Raw genomic sequence first — 15,893 nt, forward strand, 5'->3', positions numbered from 1 at the left:
GAAAAAATGTCACAGATGGAGACTGCAGGACATGTTCAAACACCTTGTGTGAGCCTGTGTCATGCAAAGGGACTAAGGTATGAAATACATGGACCATAGATGTCAGAGATCTTTATAGTTGCACAGATCATGTGTTTGCACCTGTCACAGAGCATCTGAGTAGTGCTTTATGGTATGTGGATCATCACATTGCTAATGCCTGTAAGACAATATAATTCCACCAGCAGGAACACGTGTCATTTCTCCTTAGTCACTGGCGAGGTCAGAGACACTTAGAACAGGGTGTTGGGTCTCTGGTAATGCTATCTCAGGGGTTTGCTTGGTGTTTTGCACAAGACAGGGTGTTTGAATAGTATGTAGCCTGGAGAAATCAAGTATCCTTTAAATTGCATGGTATCTTAAAATTGCACAGGTAATTTATGTTAATCCAGCCTTGTGCTAACATCATGATCACCATACACATCTATTTTTTAGCTTACTAGGGTTTTCTGCCCTCTTCAGTGGCCAGTTGGGCCTAGATTTTTTGCTTTTAATCCCCATCTTAGAACTCTGGAATTAAGTAAATTTGAGGGCACAGGAAGCAGAAATACAGCTTAGATAGAGTAAAGCTTAACAAAAGTTCTTGGAAGAGCTGGCATAAACCCTGATTTGTACCCTGACTTCTAATTCTGCCCAGTCATCATCCAAATGAGATTATCCTTTCTGCAGACACATGAAGTTCCCTTATTAGCACAGTGAGTATTTTTATGCATATATATTTAAAGGAGCTGTTCAGCACTCTATGACATGGATATATGTCCGTATTTCAGCACTCATCTTTACCCATTCATACCAGATTATGATCTATGAAAAGTGTCATCATTTTTCTTAGCATAAACATTAGAAGAGAAATCAGTGCTAAACAAGAACAAATCTTGGAAGAATGAATCAAAACCTTACCACTAATATGAGCCTCAAAGGTTGCGGCACTACCCTCCAGTGCCACAACACTTTGTAACGGCTGTGTAAATGTTGGTGCTTTCGTCGTCATCTTTACAGGCACTCTGCAAGCAAAAAGACCCCATCATTAGACATCAATGGTGAAAATGTTATTATACCCACACACTTCTTGCAAGACTTTAAGAATATATGTAACTATTCTCTGAATTTACTCTTCTCAGTTTTAAATCAGAATGACCTGGTGAAATGAAAAGATTGTGGGTTTTGACAAATTCGTACAGCAAATTACTCTTGGAACATGCTTGGCTGCATTGGATGGGAAACCATTCTATTTAGTGGAGCTGTGCTTTGGCATTGCAAGTATGCAACAGGAGACAAAATTCTGCTTGACTCACTGTGTGACCTTCCACAGGTCATTCAGGCTGCCTCTCTTTGTCTACTAGCTTGTTTTATCTGACAGGAAAAATTACCCTGGGTAATTTTAAAAAATATTTTGGTGGTGCAAAATATTTGCATTCTGCAGTGACAAGACAAATAGGTCACTAAAAAGCAATTGAAAGAAATGTGGAAGTCTATAATGTATTTAGCTTAATAATGCAAATAATGCATTACTATTAAATTATTAACAATAATATAATAAATGTTGCATTATTAATAATGCAATAATGCAAAAAATACCAAAATACTCTATTTTAAAAGCACTCTAAGTAGTGAATAATTTCACTTTACAGAAGTATTAAAGACGCAGATAAAATTCTCCTCTTTCTTAGAGAGTATCTCAGTGGAATTTTGAATATGGAAAGACAGCCACCTTCGAAATGTGAGCTAGGATATAAAGTAGCCACTGACACTGATGGCTTGAACAACTGCAAAGCCATATGAAATCTGAAAGAAAGTTTGCTTTCTCTTGTTATGCCACAAGATCCTACTTTGAAACAACACACTGCCACTAGAAAAGCTTGTGTGTTGATATTTTATATTTGCATGACCTATTTATTAATTGATGTTGAATTGTGCAGTTTTTAAAAAGGTAGCTATTATCTTCTTAATATTATCATACATTTTCTCATTAAAAATTTCACTCAGAACATATCTGGTATCAACAAACAGAAAAATCCCACAATATTTCAAGGCAAACTTACATCTTAACTTCCTTTTACTTTTGCTCTTGTGCCTGATTTTGTGACAGTCCCAAGCTTAAATTCAAAAAGGAGAAAGTGAAGTTTCTATCACTATGAGTCAAATTTATTCTACCTCTCACAGGGGTGAAAATTCTTCATTACATGGGTTCCTTCATAGAAATCAGGGCCTGATGCATACATGCAATAAGAGCATAAGTGCAGAACTGGGTATTGAATTGGGATTTTCAGGTTCAGTTATGACCATGTTTTGAAGCTTGGCTAAAATAAATGGGAATAATTTTACAATACAATTAAACATCATGAAAGCTCATGAATATATATATATGTAGTTTCCAGAAGAGATCAGAAATAATTTAATTAAGGATAATTTCCACTGAGATCCCGCAAAGTTTCTATATTTCATTGTCCAAGCAAATTCTGGTGATGAAGATCTGATCTTATAAGGCTTCTTGTATAATTAGAATTGAAAGTATGCATCTAAAATGTCATGTTCCAGAAATAACCTTCGCAGCCATGAATGACAGCAGACAAGTGTTCCAGAGCTACCATGTAACTGATACCTTAGCAGTTGTTTTCCTTAAAAAGTCATCAGCACTTAGCTGATACCATGTGCATTTTATCAGAGCTATTCTTGGAGCTTCTCAGTTTATCTCTTAGCAGCATAACCTTGAACACTCCCAAGAGAAAGGAGTTTTTAAGTTAAGCACATGTTTCCATGCATCTTAAAAAGCTTAATTTATGTGGTCTTTATAAATAAAATACACTGGAAAAAAAACATTTTTGCTGAGAGTTATCAAAGCTTACTCCAGAAATTAAGGCTATAACCTTGACAGAGAATTTAAGTGTTTCATGTCTATACCCTGAAATCTAAAACCCCCGTGAGAAAATTTATAAATAATAGATTGTATCAGAATTATTAATGACTGATAAAACACTTATTACACCAGCAGAAACATGCTACTAACCTGATCTCTCAAAGTGCCTGCAAGAGTGGGCTAAGCCCAACGAAATCTTCTTGAACGACGTCCTTATCCAGAGTAAGATTTTTTTAGACAATCCCAGCATGAGAATTGAAGAGCCTCTAATCATAAAAACAAAACTACACAGTCTTGACAGTGTAGTTTTGTTTTTTTGCAATCCCTACACCCGAGGCGAGGCGGGGAATGCACGACTGCTCAGAAGTGCTAACATAGTTGTTTCGCTTTATATACCCCAGCTCTGCTGACACGTCTGCCTCATCATGTCGGTGCCAGTTCTGATTGGTTTCCTGAAAGAAAGTTTCTTGTGAGAGGGGATTCACTCTCTGTAACCATACACCACCTGTTGGTTTTGACTGACAATGCTAATTTTGGAGGCACAAAAGGGATTCACTAAGGAAGCCTCAGCCGTTCCAAGGCTTTTGATTTATAATTCAATTTAGTTTACCAAGTGCAGTTTACATTGTAAATTTCCTAATTCATAATCACAGGACAAAGAAAGCAATAAAAAGCATTTTAGCAAGGCATATGGACAAGTGAGATTCAGTCTTACTTTTTTTCATTATAAAACATCCAAGAAGCCACACCAAATGCATATGTCAATCACCAGACTAAATAAGTAAGCTGAGCTCAGACAAGTGGCTGCACTTGCTCTATTAGCATAAACCATTTAAACTATTTTTTCCTGTAACTTTGAATTGTAAAATTTTGTTTGTTAATATATAGATTTCATTCTCTAGGGTTGTTTTTGTTTCCTTCACAATTTTTCTGTTGGATGTTCCAAGCAGTTCAGCATAACACACAGTAGCATACAATGTGCAGAAACACAAATTTTGTGAAAGTGAATTAACACAGACAAATTCTGTCATTTTTAAGAAAGAAGATTTTAAGTCTAAAAGCTTTTTTCTAGACCTGTGTAGGCCTTGTGCAGACCTCAGAACAATATGGAACAGCACACTGTTCCATATTGTTTATTCCACTGGTTTATGAACTTCAGTAGCCCAGCTTTGTCACTAAGCGGCTGATTGTGCTTTTAGAGAGGCGGTTTCTGAAACAGACATCAGAGTTAGAAAACTACTCTTGTTTATGGGTGGAATGGGAGGTGTTTTACCACACCATCTCATCTGCCTAGCTCTATTCTTGCCTATCTAGCAAACTCTTTAAGCACATAACTGGCACATAAGACTACTTAGAATTGCTTGCTTAAAAGCAAGCACGTGCTTAGCTGGTTTGGTAAAATGAGGACTTCAGTCTGTGGTTACAAAGTTCCACATCGAAATGGACCTCCCTGAGAACACCCAGATAAGTAAACACAGACTGGAGTTTTGTGCTATCAGCTGCACTTGTGTTTGAAAACAACCTGAGGGAAGCCTCCAGCAAGAGAGGCAGAAAATGCCAAGGAGAGAGAGAGGGTTTCGCTGCTATGATTCCTGCAAGGGAGTCCTAATGTTATAGTTTGCAGATCTGGAAGAAATAAGAACTGACATATTGCTGCGATCTCATAAAATAACTTCAGAAATTTGATCTGAAAGTGAATTCATCCATCCCATAAGGTGGCAACTTCATGGCTCTGGGCATGCAGCAGTAGCAACAGCAGCACAAACTGGAGGAGCAGTCTCTACACTGGTACTGCCTGAACTCTCACAGCGGCTGAAAGTCAGAGCACGACGGCTCATTTTTAATTTCTTGTTGCAAATCGATTTCAGAGAGCCAAGTCATTCTGTACAAGACTTAGTATGACAGCAAATGCAGCTCTATGCAATGAGGGAGAGATCAATCTAGATTGTATTAAGACATAAAATGTCCAAAGAAACTTGTGTAAAAGGTATAAAATTTCTATTTCTAAACAGAGGCCTGCTAAGTTAGCAAACAGTTGTTTTTCTATTTTAGTTAAACACTTAAATAGTAAAAAATCAAACTTGAAGAAAAACACAGGCTAGTGTTTGCAAACTTAAAAAATGCAGCCAGCTTAATGATGATGTCTAAATATATAAAAATTTTAAAAGTTTATGAACATGTGATCATTTTTGAATGACAGAAATACAAAACCTATCACTTTTAAAGTTTTGAGATGGTCAGAACTTCATATGTTTCTATTTCCATCAAGTCAATGACTGATAACAATAATAGTTACAAGGGAAAAAATTTCCTGCATTCAAATACAAATACATTGTATTTTAAAAAAATAAGTTCCTTCTTTTTTTAACTTTTAGATTTGCTTTTAATGATCTGTTTCCATTTCAAGAAAAGTTTATATGTTCTCAATTTTTTGCTTTAAATACAGAAATGAAATTTCAGAACAGTGGAATATTTATCTCATCTTCAAGGAAATATGAATTACTTGTTCATGCCTTCTGTCACATTGATATCACATGATTTCTGCATGTTTTCTATCACATAGTGTACCCACAAGAAAAATCAGAAGGATGACTTCAGTCTTATTGTGTGGCTAAGACACCACTGGTAAAAAATGACATTATTTCTTTGCTCTAGCATCAAACAAAAATCAGATCTGGATAATGAAAAAGACTTTTTTTGTCAGGAAGACATTTAAATTGGGGATAGTTATTAAAATTCAACATCTGCTTCAGTCTGCTACTGCTTGAAATATAAACTCTATATTGCCAATGTTTAGCACATGTGGTACATTGCAGACCACAACACATTTCAGGAGTAGCAGGTGATATTTAACACAGTGAAACATTGTGGTATGGACACCTGCAGTCTCTGTGTGAATCACTTTGATTAATTATAATAATCCTAATCCTTGATCCATGGAGCTGCTTTAATAAGGCCCACATGAAGATGCCTTGAAATCTGAAGACTTTAGTCAGAGTTTAAAGACAAAATTCATTCTTTCTTGAACACTTAAAATTTGAAGTGCCACCATAAATCCTGCTTTCTTTCCTGATCCCTTAGTCTATCTACAAATACCAATTTGCAAACTGTGTAAGAAAACCAAGTACCTTTCCCATTCCCTTCTCTCCTTCCATTTTTGCTGTCTCCCTCACTTCTCACTTCTGTTCCTTCCTATACAATAACTATTATATCTCCTTTCAATTACTATTTTCATTTTACTCCCTCCTCTGATCAACTATGTGAACCAAGAGAGTTATGAAATAGAACTTCACATAAAACTTCTCACTGAAAAAATGCTGTCCTACGTCCTTATAGAACCAACGAAACAGAACCCAAAATATATTTATATATTATATTCTTGTTTAATTTCCAGTTTTCCAAGCATACTTTAGAGAAAAAATTACTTTCCCTTCTCCCACCCACTTTCTTTAAGCTTAGAAATAACTAAAAAATTCTAAACTGTTAAACCACTAAATCCTGACCTAAATCAAATTTCCACCACCCTTATCAGCTTCTCTTTCCCTGCTAATACTATAAACAGTACTTTGTAGCAAATATTTTAGAACCTTTAACACAGGCTATTAATTGAATTGTATGCACAAGAATATCCATGTTTGTGTGCTGCAACTGGCTTTTGAAAGGCTGCTGCCTTTTCAGGTGCTTATCTGAGCCACTGTAATTGAATATGCAAGATACCTCAATCTTTTTCAATGCAAACTAAAACCTGCTTGCAAAAAATTGTTTCTGGAGAAGGCACTTTCAGTTGCTTCCAAAGTAGAAAACAAAACTAAGGCACTAAGTGAGTTTTGAAATTACTTTATCTGTTTCATATGGGAAGAACTTTCTGGAAACTGCACATTATCAGGGTTCCTATTCACTAACTTCCATCTTGATAGCAGTCACTTATATAATCTCCTTTGAAATACCTAAGGAGATTTACAGATGTTGCTTTTGACAAGATTTCCTTGTATATTACTTCTTTATGCATAATCCTTATACATTTATGGAACAAGGATATGGAATAAGGTATATGGAACAAGGAAAAAAAAGAAACATTTGCCTTCTCAGCACTTCACTTGAGAGAGCAGGCCCTACTAACAAAACCTGCCCCCAGAGCACAGAACATACTGATTAAGTGTTTCATTTCCTACCACAAAACAGTAATTAACATCATTGTACTAGGAACAAGGTTTACCTAACACTGAGGCAGTCCTTAGCATTTAATAGATACATATATTTCATCAATTTTGGAAATCTTCTAACAAATCTGTGGACGTCAATGGTTTGTAAAATGAAAACAAACAAGCACACTTACCATTTTTCATAATGGATCCATTCTCTGCGAACACTTGAAGCAGTAGCTGTGTTACTCATTGGCCAAAGAAAGTTGATAGATCTTTATTTATTTATAAATACCACTTTCTACTGTTTTGTAAGAAAGCCATAAGTAAGAACAGATACACAGATTTCTGGTTTGCCCCATGTATTATTTAAAGAAGCATTGAAACTTTTTTTTTCCTGAGTTATGTTTTGTGAATTAAGAGGAAAAACCCTCTTATAGTCTAACAATCAGGGAAAAGCAAAAATAACTCAATACTTTAAATTTGATGAGCATCCAAGATCAGCAAGCATTGAGTTCTACACTTTCATTTTTCCGGAATGAATTTCTAAATAGGAAATCATATATACCATATTAAAAAGTTCCAGCTGAGAAAAGAACATTAATTTTAGGGGGTTTATAATTTGGGGGAAAGAAGGGGATGGACATCTGATATGTACTTTTTCAGTCCTCTGAATGTGAGTACAGTTAGAAACACAGTATTTTCTATGACATTTCTGAATCTAAATAATGCATGCAAACAAGGGGCTTAGTTGGGAAAGGTAATTGCGAGGGATCTGTAAGATGTTTGACACTTGTCTTCATTCCATTTTGCAAAAATCCGTGAGAGATACAGAGTAGATATGCAGAGCAAGTACCTCAGTCTGCAGCTACTATATTTATGTGCACATATACATAGCCTTGTGACTCTTCTGCGGGCAGGATGCCACTGACTTTTCCATAACGTCAAGCAAGTGATTTATGTGATCAGGTGAAGACATGTACATGATATTTTTTTTCCAGCTCATTTCCTCTCTCTGACTGTACTTTAACTTGGAGATAAATTTAAGTTTCTGCTATCCAAACTGCATCCTGATGGAGAAAAATGTCTAATGATTTAATATTATGATTTAAGCTATTCTTAAATATGTTATTTCAGTGCCAGTTTTGTATAGATGACATCTACTTGGATGAATCACAAAAATGCTGCACTGCTTAAATCCCTATCTGCTCCCAGTGAGAAGTGTGAGTGCATTGCAGCGGTATGCAAGACCAGAGTAGGTCTAATCAATGTGCATGTACAGAATGACAGAATGTTGGACAACATGGAATTGTACAGTGCATGTGGAATCTGTGTGTGTCTGTGGTGTTGGCCAAGCCATTGGGAGAGCACTGAAGCAGAAGTCCTAGGAGTGTGAATCATTTCACAAAATATTCAAAGGCAGGACTTTGAATCAGACAGATGAAGTTCAAGAAATGTTATTTGCAAGGAGGACTGTTTTGTTTACTGTTATGGCCATCCAAAATGGAGCTTTTCCTGAGCTACCTTTTTCAATGCTGCAAGTGGATGACACTACAAAAGTCCTTGTCTTTCTCTGCAAGAAGGTTTGCAATAAATTGGAAAACACTCCTAAACTCTGAATGCAAGAGATGGAGACAAAGCTAATGCTTTGTCGTGCTAATGACTGGCCTACAATCCAAAAGATTCAATTCCAGTTCAGGGCTTTTTAAATACCCTGAATAGACACTGTGGTTCCTAAGGAGTTCTATTATTGAAGAGTCCTTGGCTAAACTGAAAATATGCTTTGAAGCTAGCACTAGTATCACTTCATAGTCCTCTCCTTTGAACAGCAATGGCAGGCACCAACTGGAGATGGACTGTATTGTCACACTAATCTGGTCCTGAAAGCAGAAGCCTGCAGTGGAAGACTTCTCCATTATACTGATTTAGAGAGACTTTCTCTTCCCTGAAGACATTCCTGCTGCTGAGCAAGCATTAGACAAGGTTTGCTGATATAAGTAAGCACTCCTTCTGGTGGCTGACCTCCAAAAAATGTCTCAAAGGTGTTAGAAATATGACAATTAACACTCTATTTAATAAACTGAATAATTTTGTAGTTAAAAGATAATTTTGTTTTAAATCCTAATTTTCTATATTAGCTATTGGGAAGACCTATTGATGAAATTAATACCACTGATGAAATTTGTAGAAGAATACAGTAGTGGGTACTAGTGAATCACCAAGGAGATCTGCAATTTTGAAGGAGAATGTGTCTTCTCTCCATCATCACCTTCTGTTACTTGCCCAACAATCCAGAGCAAACCCAAAAGAAATCATAAATCACTGTCTAATAAATGCTGTGCACAGGTGAATTTTAATAATGATTTATTTGTAAAGAAACAAAATACAAATTTGAATCTAGATATATATTGGATAGCACCCAAAATTTATCTGCTCCTCACCCATGGCCAATACCTACTAATGGACACAGCAAACAACAAAAACATGCTCAGGAATCAGGCATCTTGCAGTTCAGTCCATCTTCTATTCCACTGCATCAGGCAGAAGAATGGGATCATGTCTCAAATTGAAGTTCCTCTCTTATGGCCTTTCAAGTTCAAGATGCACTCCTTGAAACCAGAGTTTCTCTTTAAACCTGTTTGAAAAGTGTCAGTTAATATTGCACATATTTTTAATGGTGGCACAACAGTTCTTCGTGGTTTTGTGAACATAAAAGATTAGAAATCAAATAAACAGTGATTACAGAGAGAACATAAAATACTCTAAATCTCTTCTTACTGACCAGAAGACATTAGCTATAAAGAACAGAAGATGAGAGAAAAAATTAGGATAAATCTAACTTTTCCATACAATCTACATGTTTTAATCATAATGAATTCTCTATGTGACTTATGTAAGATTATGATGATTTGGCATGCCATTTTTTACTTAGGAATACCTGCCATAGCACAGCAATATGGAAAAAAACCCTGATCAAAATATGTGGGATCAATGCTTTGTCAGCAGGCCATGAAGCAAAGTGTACAGGCAACTCACAAAGAAAAGGACAGAGCTTTTGAATCAATACATGCAAAACTTTCCTTTATGTTTACAAGTTGTGCTGCATCTAGATGGATAAATGTCAGAAATTTAAAGACAAAAATTCTCTTTCTTTTTTATCAGAACCTAAATTCATGGGGCGAGATTTCATCCTATGCTGAAAGTCACAGGGATTAGTGACTTCATGTATCTCATTTTTTAATCTGAAATTGCCCAGTGGGAAGCATTGTTATTTTTAATCAATTAATGAACAATGACAGTTCCTGTCTTATTAGCCTTGCTACTTAGGCTTCAGAATAAGACTTGCCTAGTAGAAAATCTCACTTATATATTCTGTTCATGAAATTTCCCATAGCTCCATCAATTTGAACTTCTGTAATACTTTGTGTTTTAAGCTCTTCAATCTTACATTAATATCTAGATTAAGATGACTAGATTTCAAAAAAAAAAATTTCACTAAACATAAATATCTTGCATAGGCTCAATTTTCTAATGTATTACTAGTCCTTTGATCTAAAAATTACTTTTGATGAAGAATTAAGTGAAAAAGGGAGTCACATATTATACATTTAACGTACATTGCCCTGAAGTTCATAGCTTAGGAAGAGTGCTTGATGTGTGCTTTGTAAGTTAAGGTCCTTACAGCTGTTGCAGTAGTACAAGTTGCAGCATGGAGTTAGATGCAGGTTACCTTACAGGAGTACATTTAGCCACTGGCCTTTCTTCTCTCTTACACGGTGAGTCCTGGGCTTGTACTATCTTCGTTGTGGTGACACTCACTTCTTCTGAAAAGTATCCATCTTCACACTCTGGTTTATTCTGAGTTACACTGGCAGTGTTGGGAGGTTTATTTTTCTCTGAAACAAAACATGTACGTTAGTTGCTCATGCAATAAGGCAAGAGGGTGCCAAAAAGCATGCAGCTGGCAGGACAAATCACCTATCACTGTCACAAAGGCAGAGCAGTGTGCCTTTCCAATTTCATTGCTGGCAACACAGATATATTTCCCAGTATCAGCAAGGACTACATTTCTTTTTAAAAGGTAATAGGTATCTCCTAATTTCTCAATCTGTAAAACAAGAGAATGCACATAGGGGATAATTAGTACCATAAAGCAATATAAATTACCTTTCTCCCAAGAAAAATTTCAAGAACATTAAAACATACACTCATATCTCCAGATACCACTTGGATGTCATCTTTTATCCAGCAGACATGTGGTTTGGGCTTTCCATGTATAGTGCAATGTAGGATTAAATCTTCTCCTTCTTGCAGAGTTCTATGTCGAAACTTTTGTATGAAGTTTGGTTGTTCTTCTTGTACTGAAAAAAAATTAATCAAGTCAATATTCACTGTGTTTTAAAAGACAAAGTAAAGGCAACTAAAGAAAATAATCTGTTCTGGTTAAGTTTATCACATTGAAAGTCAAAGAGAGCCTTTACTGATGTCTGGAACTGAGAATAACTTGTTTGCAAGACAGTTGCCATATATAGTTTATCTCTCTAAAGTAACATTTGTTAAAAAACATGGATATTAAGCACCCAAGAATTTCATGCATCAGCATAGTGGCATTAGTTCCATGGGAGTGTTAAAGAATCTTGTTGTTTGGTAGGATATTAGGCAAGTCTGTGGGAATTATTGTTTCAGTGATGGAGAAAGATTAATTATTCCACACAAATTTAAGGTGACAAAATCATGACAGCAAATTTTATAATTTAGTGCATTGTTGTACAACACACTTTCATCGCTTTCCCCCCATTATTTAATTTTTTTAAAAAACAGGTATTGAAGAGATTTTAAAAATTGATATGTGCAACTAATGAAGGGCAGAATGATGCCTCTCTGCTACTTTGACCACATCATTATTTTGGCCATCATTAATATTGAAACCATGTGCTACCACATCATCGTACAAATGTGGTTCAGATGAAGGATGGGCAAGTAATTGCTTTTCTATTGCAATACCCAAAGCACAGGAGATTGATTTTGTGCTAGCCTCATGCCAACTGTGGAAGGACAGATGACACCTGAACCACTACAAGGACTGATCAATACAAATTAACCCACCAAAACTGAAGAAATTTTGATCATCAGCATCAGTTTGTACTGAATAAAAGCATTGCTTTCTGTGACTTGTAACTTAATGATCTGTAAAGCTGGATTTATTGAATCATTGTACTACCACCTGAGGTTCAACTTGTATTCCACCTAGAAGGTTACAGTAAAAAGAGAAGACAAGCTCAGAACTGACTAAGTATTCTTGACACAGGGAATGTAAAGCAGAAGATGTTTACACAAGAAGAACACACAAAGACATCTTACAGTAAAAATTATCTTTTTGCATCTCTATCACATAAAGAATGTGTCCTTCCTCCTCTTTAATACAAATTGTACCACATTTCCAAAATATTTGACAAAAGTTATCACTGGCCTTCTCTGAAATATAAAGGTACTGAAGCGTGTGTTAAATGACAGAGTTTGGAACTGCCATGCCATCATTACTGTACTGTCTAAGGAAAAAATTTTTCTTTATGCTATAAAGAAATAAAATCAGCTTATCTCACACAGGTGCCCATCAACTTCTAAACCCAAATATACTGAGCCAAAGGCTATTTTTGCCAAGTGTGGGCCTGCTTGCATCACGAGGCAGACATTTTGACCACTGTATTAATAAATTCACTTCTTAGGTGAGCTCTTAGTTGCAATAAGCTTTCAGGCTTAGCTGCTTTTCTGTTCTTCCTAGGTACTGCAGGACTGAGGCAGCAAGGCAAAGCAGAAGAATTTAAGTTTTACTCTCCCATATTTGTGCTAACCTTGTGTGACCTCAGTATTAGCCAGCCAGAGCAGCTCAAACAACTCAGTTCTTAGCTGTTGAAGGTTAGCACGTGCAAGCTGCCACCCCCATTGCATTACATGCACCTGAAGCCCACAAATTTGAGATCTCCAGCTTCACTTCAAGCAAGAGAACCAAGTTTACACCCCTGCCTACTCTTTGCAGGCAGTTAGCAATAGGTCACAAATAGAACATGATTAGCTTGTATTCCAGAAGAAAACATTAAGTGGGCTTCAGCCACTCCTTGGGATAATTTTGGCTGGATTCCATTACTTGTGCAGTTTGGATTACCCTGTGTAGTTATGTTGCATCTCATACCAGAATGATTTTTACCATTTAAAAAAAAAAAAAAATCTGAGTGGAAAGGTGACAGTAATAATGATCAGACCACATCTTGACTTTATATCAGTAAGGCAGCAGAACATAAAAACTGAAATGTTCAGTTTCTAGAGAGCAACGGGAAAAGTATGTGCAAATAAAACCGTGAAGTGACAGTTCCTACAACTCTTTCAGGCACTCAAAAAAGTCTGCTGTAAAAGATTTTATCATTTGAAAGCAACCTTCAAAATAGAATTGATGGTTATATTTCACCAGTGGTTTTCCTATGATATCATAACAAAAACTCAGAAGACAATATGTTAATTGCAAATTATTTCTTTGCTGGACATCCCATGATGTCCACATCCACCAAGGTTAGAAAGAACAGATCTGTTCCTCCACTGTGGGAAAAAATAATCAGGTAGCCAGTGGTACTGAAATACCACTCTTACAGCTTCAGACAATGATTTTGTCAACTATTCAATATTCCATGAGTTATCTGTAGGAACTGGTAGAGTTATGCTGCAAATCGGTGAATAAGCACAGAAAGATCATCAACCTGGAGCAATGCAAAAACTGCAGGAGAAAGGTCTCCCTTCATCTGTCTATTACACAGCCTTCACCCCTGCCTGAAGTCTCTCTCACACACAGGTATGCAGGTCAAGCCAAATCGGTTTTAACAGCCAGTTTTAAAATTAAATTGCTTCACAGTTATTCTCAATCTATTTACTCTAGGCATGCAATTTCCAGTCTCTGGTGTCTTGAAATGTGATATTAGCAATTTTATGAACTTCCCCTGTCTTCTCTATGAATTTAGGCTAGGCAGATTCCCACCATGCTGCTTAGAGACTTTGGATTTGCTCAGCATTGCTCTAAATCAACAGTGCACTTTATTGTTTTGAGATTTTGTCTCAGTCAAGCTCCTAACACAAAGAGAAGGATTCCTTCATTAGGAATATTAAGCAGGTCTCATGACCCAATTGATCTGAAATATCCATAATCCCAGAGCTCCAGTCTCCTTGAATACCGTGTGTAACCTCTTTAAAGTCTTGGCAGTAATTTTTCAAGACACAGTTCCTCTGGACCAGAGATGATAGTGCACACACAAAAATGACTCCTTTACCCAAGAAAAGCCTCCAGAGAAAGGTGCAGAAGTAAGCATACCTTACAAGTCATTTGAGAGGAACTCACCTTCTCCATTGCGGCTCCAACCACATCGGATCCAATCTGGGTAATGGCTCATCCTCCCTCTGCCTACTGACTCAAACCTGCGACCTCAGACAAGCTGCTTCTCTTGAAAAATTAAAATAATTAATTCCTTTCCCCCTCCAAATTTAGGTACCTTGTGTAAACACCCCTTCACACAACTCCATGTCTTGTAGTCAGGCAACATCTTTCACCATTTTCTTAAAGGGTGTCTTCATATGGGGAAGAAGGAAGGCAGTGTAGGTTAGTTCTGTGCCGAATGTCTTTCTTCTAAGGATGGTGGGACTGAGGCTTAAATCCTCTCTATAAGGGAGCCATCAGGAAGATGTAAACATTTTGGGATCTTGAGCCTAACTATAGGCTCAAAACTGTGACTGCAATGAGGGGAAATCAGAGCTGTGAACCAAGAACCAGAGCCATACAAAACACCCAGATGTATTCCCTGCTCTGGAGTATGGTTAAAAGAAGAGGTAAAGCATGCATAGTATAAACTATTAAAAAAAACCAATGAGAGTGAGAAGCATTATGTTAAGATTATTGCTGCAACAGAATGAGTGGGTTTTTTCTTTCAAAGAAATACTAGTACATCATGAGACTACATCACTGTCACTCTTTTTTTTTTTTTTTTCCTTTTTTTAGATTATCTAACCAGAACACAGCTGGAATTTTCCAGTAATTTTTTTTAAGGACTCATTTGAGTCCTTAAATAAAGGGTATTTAAATCCAGACTGCCAGCACAGCAGTAACCAGTGTTGATTATGTCTTTGTTTACAAAGCAGAACATTAAAACCATGAGATTTTCAGAGTCCTGCTGTGAATCCAGTATCTCTAATCACTCTGTTTGAAATCTTGTTTCTTGCAGCAATTAAAATTGTGGCTGATAACCACCCATTAAAAACTGTGCATTTAAAGCTATTCCTGACTGAAAGTACATGCAATACCATACTCATAAAATCAACTTTTGTTTATCTAAAATTCACAGAAACTGTCAAATTCTCAGAGGAAATTTAACAAACAAACAAACAAAGGTATTCTGTACTTTACAATGATTTATTAAGATCTAAATTACCTTTATTGTGAAATGGAAAATACACTGCAGGAAAACAGGTGAAATTTATACCTGAGAAAATTCTTGTGAATCTACATTTTTGGGAGATGACTCAAGTTAGAAAGTGGTTCATTAAGGGTAGTACCAAGTTAGTTAGAACTTACTGTGTTTCCCCATCCGTTCACCACTTCCTCCTCCTGCTCCCTCTCATTGCTGTGAGGTTATATCATGAGAACTTCTCCTTTTTCAAAGTTACAGGAATTTTTTAATGTTGCAGTCACTAGGCCAAAATGTCTGACCCTCAGCAATTACAAAATATATTCTTTTCATAGCATACTACACAGTAAAAGGTTTACTTCATTCCAGCAAATTATGCAAGAGAAGGTAAATATTTCCTTTTTAAACATTTTC

At 36.3% G+C, this 15,893-nt stretch overlaps 2 protein-coding genes across 8 annotated transcripts in view; both read right to left on the reverse strand.

Moving 5' to 3' along the window:
• Window positions 1-3,258, reverse strand: part of TTN (titin) — a 236,211-nt gene extending 232,953 nt beyond the window's left edge. For 3 of the 4 annotated variants that reach the window (XM_041473526.1, XM_041473525.1, XM_041473524.1), the window contains exons 1-2: window positions 3,047-3,243; window positions 940-1,043 (exon numbers count right to left, since the gene is read on the reverse strand). In XM_041473526.1, coding sequence (XP_041329460.1) covers window positions 940-1,030 — 91 coding nt within the window. In that variant the 5' untranslated portion in view covers window positions 1,031-1,043; window positions 3,047-3,243. Of the gene's footprint in view, window positions 1-939; window positions 1,044-3,046 lie in introns of all 4 variants that reach the window. The other variant, XM_041473527.1, reaches the window with a different exon arrangement.
• Window positions 3,259-9,385: 6,127 nt separating this feature from the next.
• The window catches only part of CCDC141 (coiled-coil domain containing 141), a 62,109-nt gene continuing 55,601 nt past the window's right edge, over window positions 9,386-15,893 (reverse strand). For 3 of the 4 annotated variants that reach the window (XM_041473267.1, XM_041473266.1, XM_041473265.1), the window contains 4 exons: window positions 11,245-11,399; window positions 11,017-11,146; window positions 10,769-10,934; window positions 9,386-9,673 (listed from right to left, as the gene is read on the reverse strand). In XM_041473267.1, the coding sequence (XP_041329201.1) occupies window positions 9,619-9,673; window positions 10,769-10,934; window positions 11,017-11,146; window positions 11,245-11,399 (506 nt within the window). In that variant the 3' untranslated portion in view covers window positions 9,386-9,618. Of the gene's footprint in view, window positions 9,674-10,768; window positions 10,935-11,016; window positions 11,147-11,244; window positions 11,400-14,419; window positions 14,522-15,893 lie in introns of those variants that run through there. The other variant, XR_005955600.1, reaches the window with a different exon arrangement.

The sequence above is a fragment of the Pyrgilauda ruficollis genome, unplaced genomic scaffold, assembly GCF_017590135.1.
Source record: "Pyrgilauda ruficollis isolate IOZ18807 unplaced genomic scaffold, ASM1759013v1 scaffold3, whole genome shotgun sequence".
Lineage (NCBI taxonomy): Eukaryota > Metazoa > Chordata > Aves > Passeriformes > Passeridae > Pyrgilauda > Pyrgilauda ruficollis.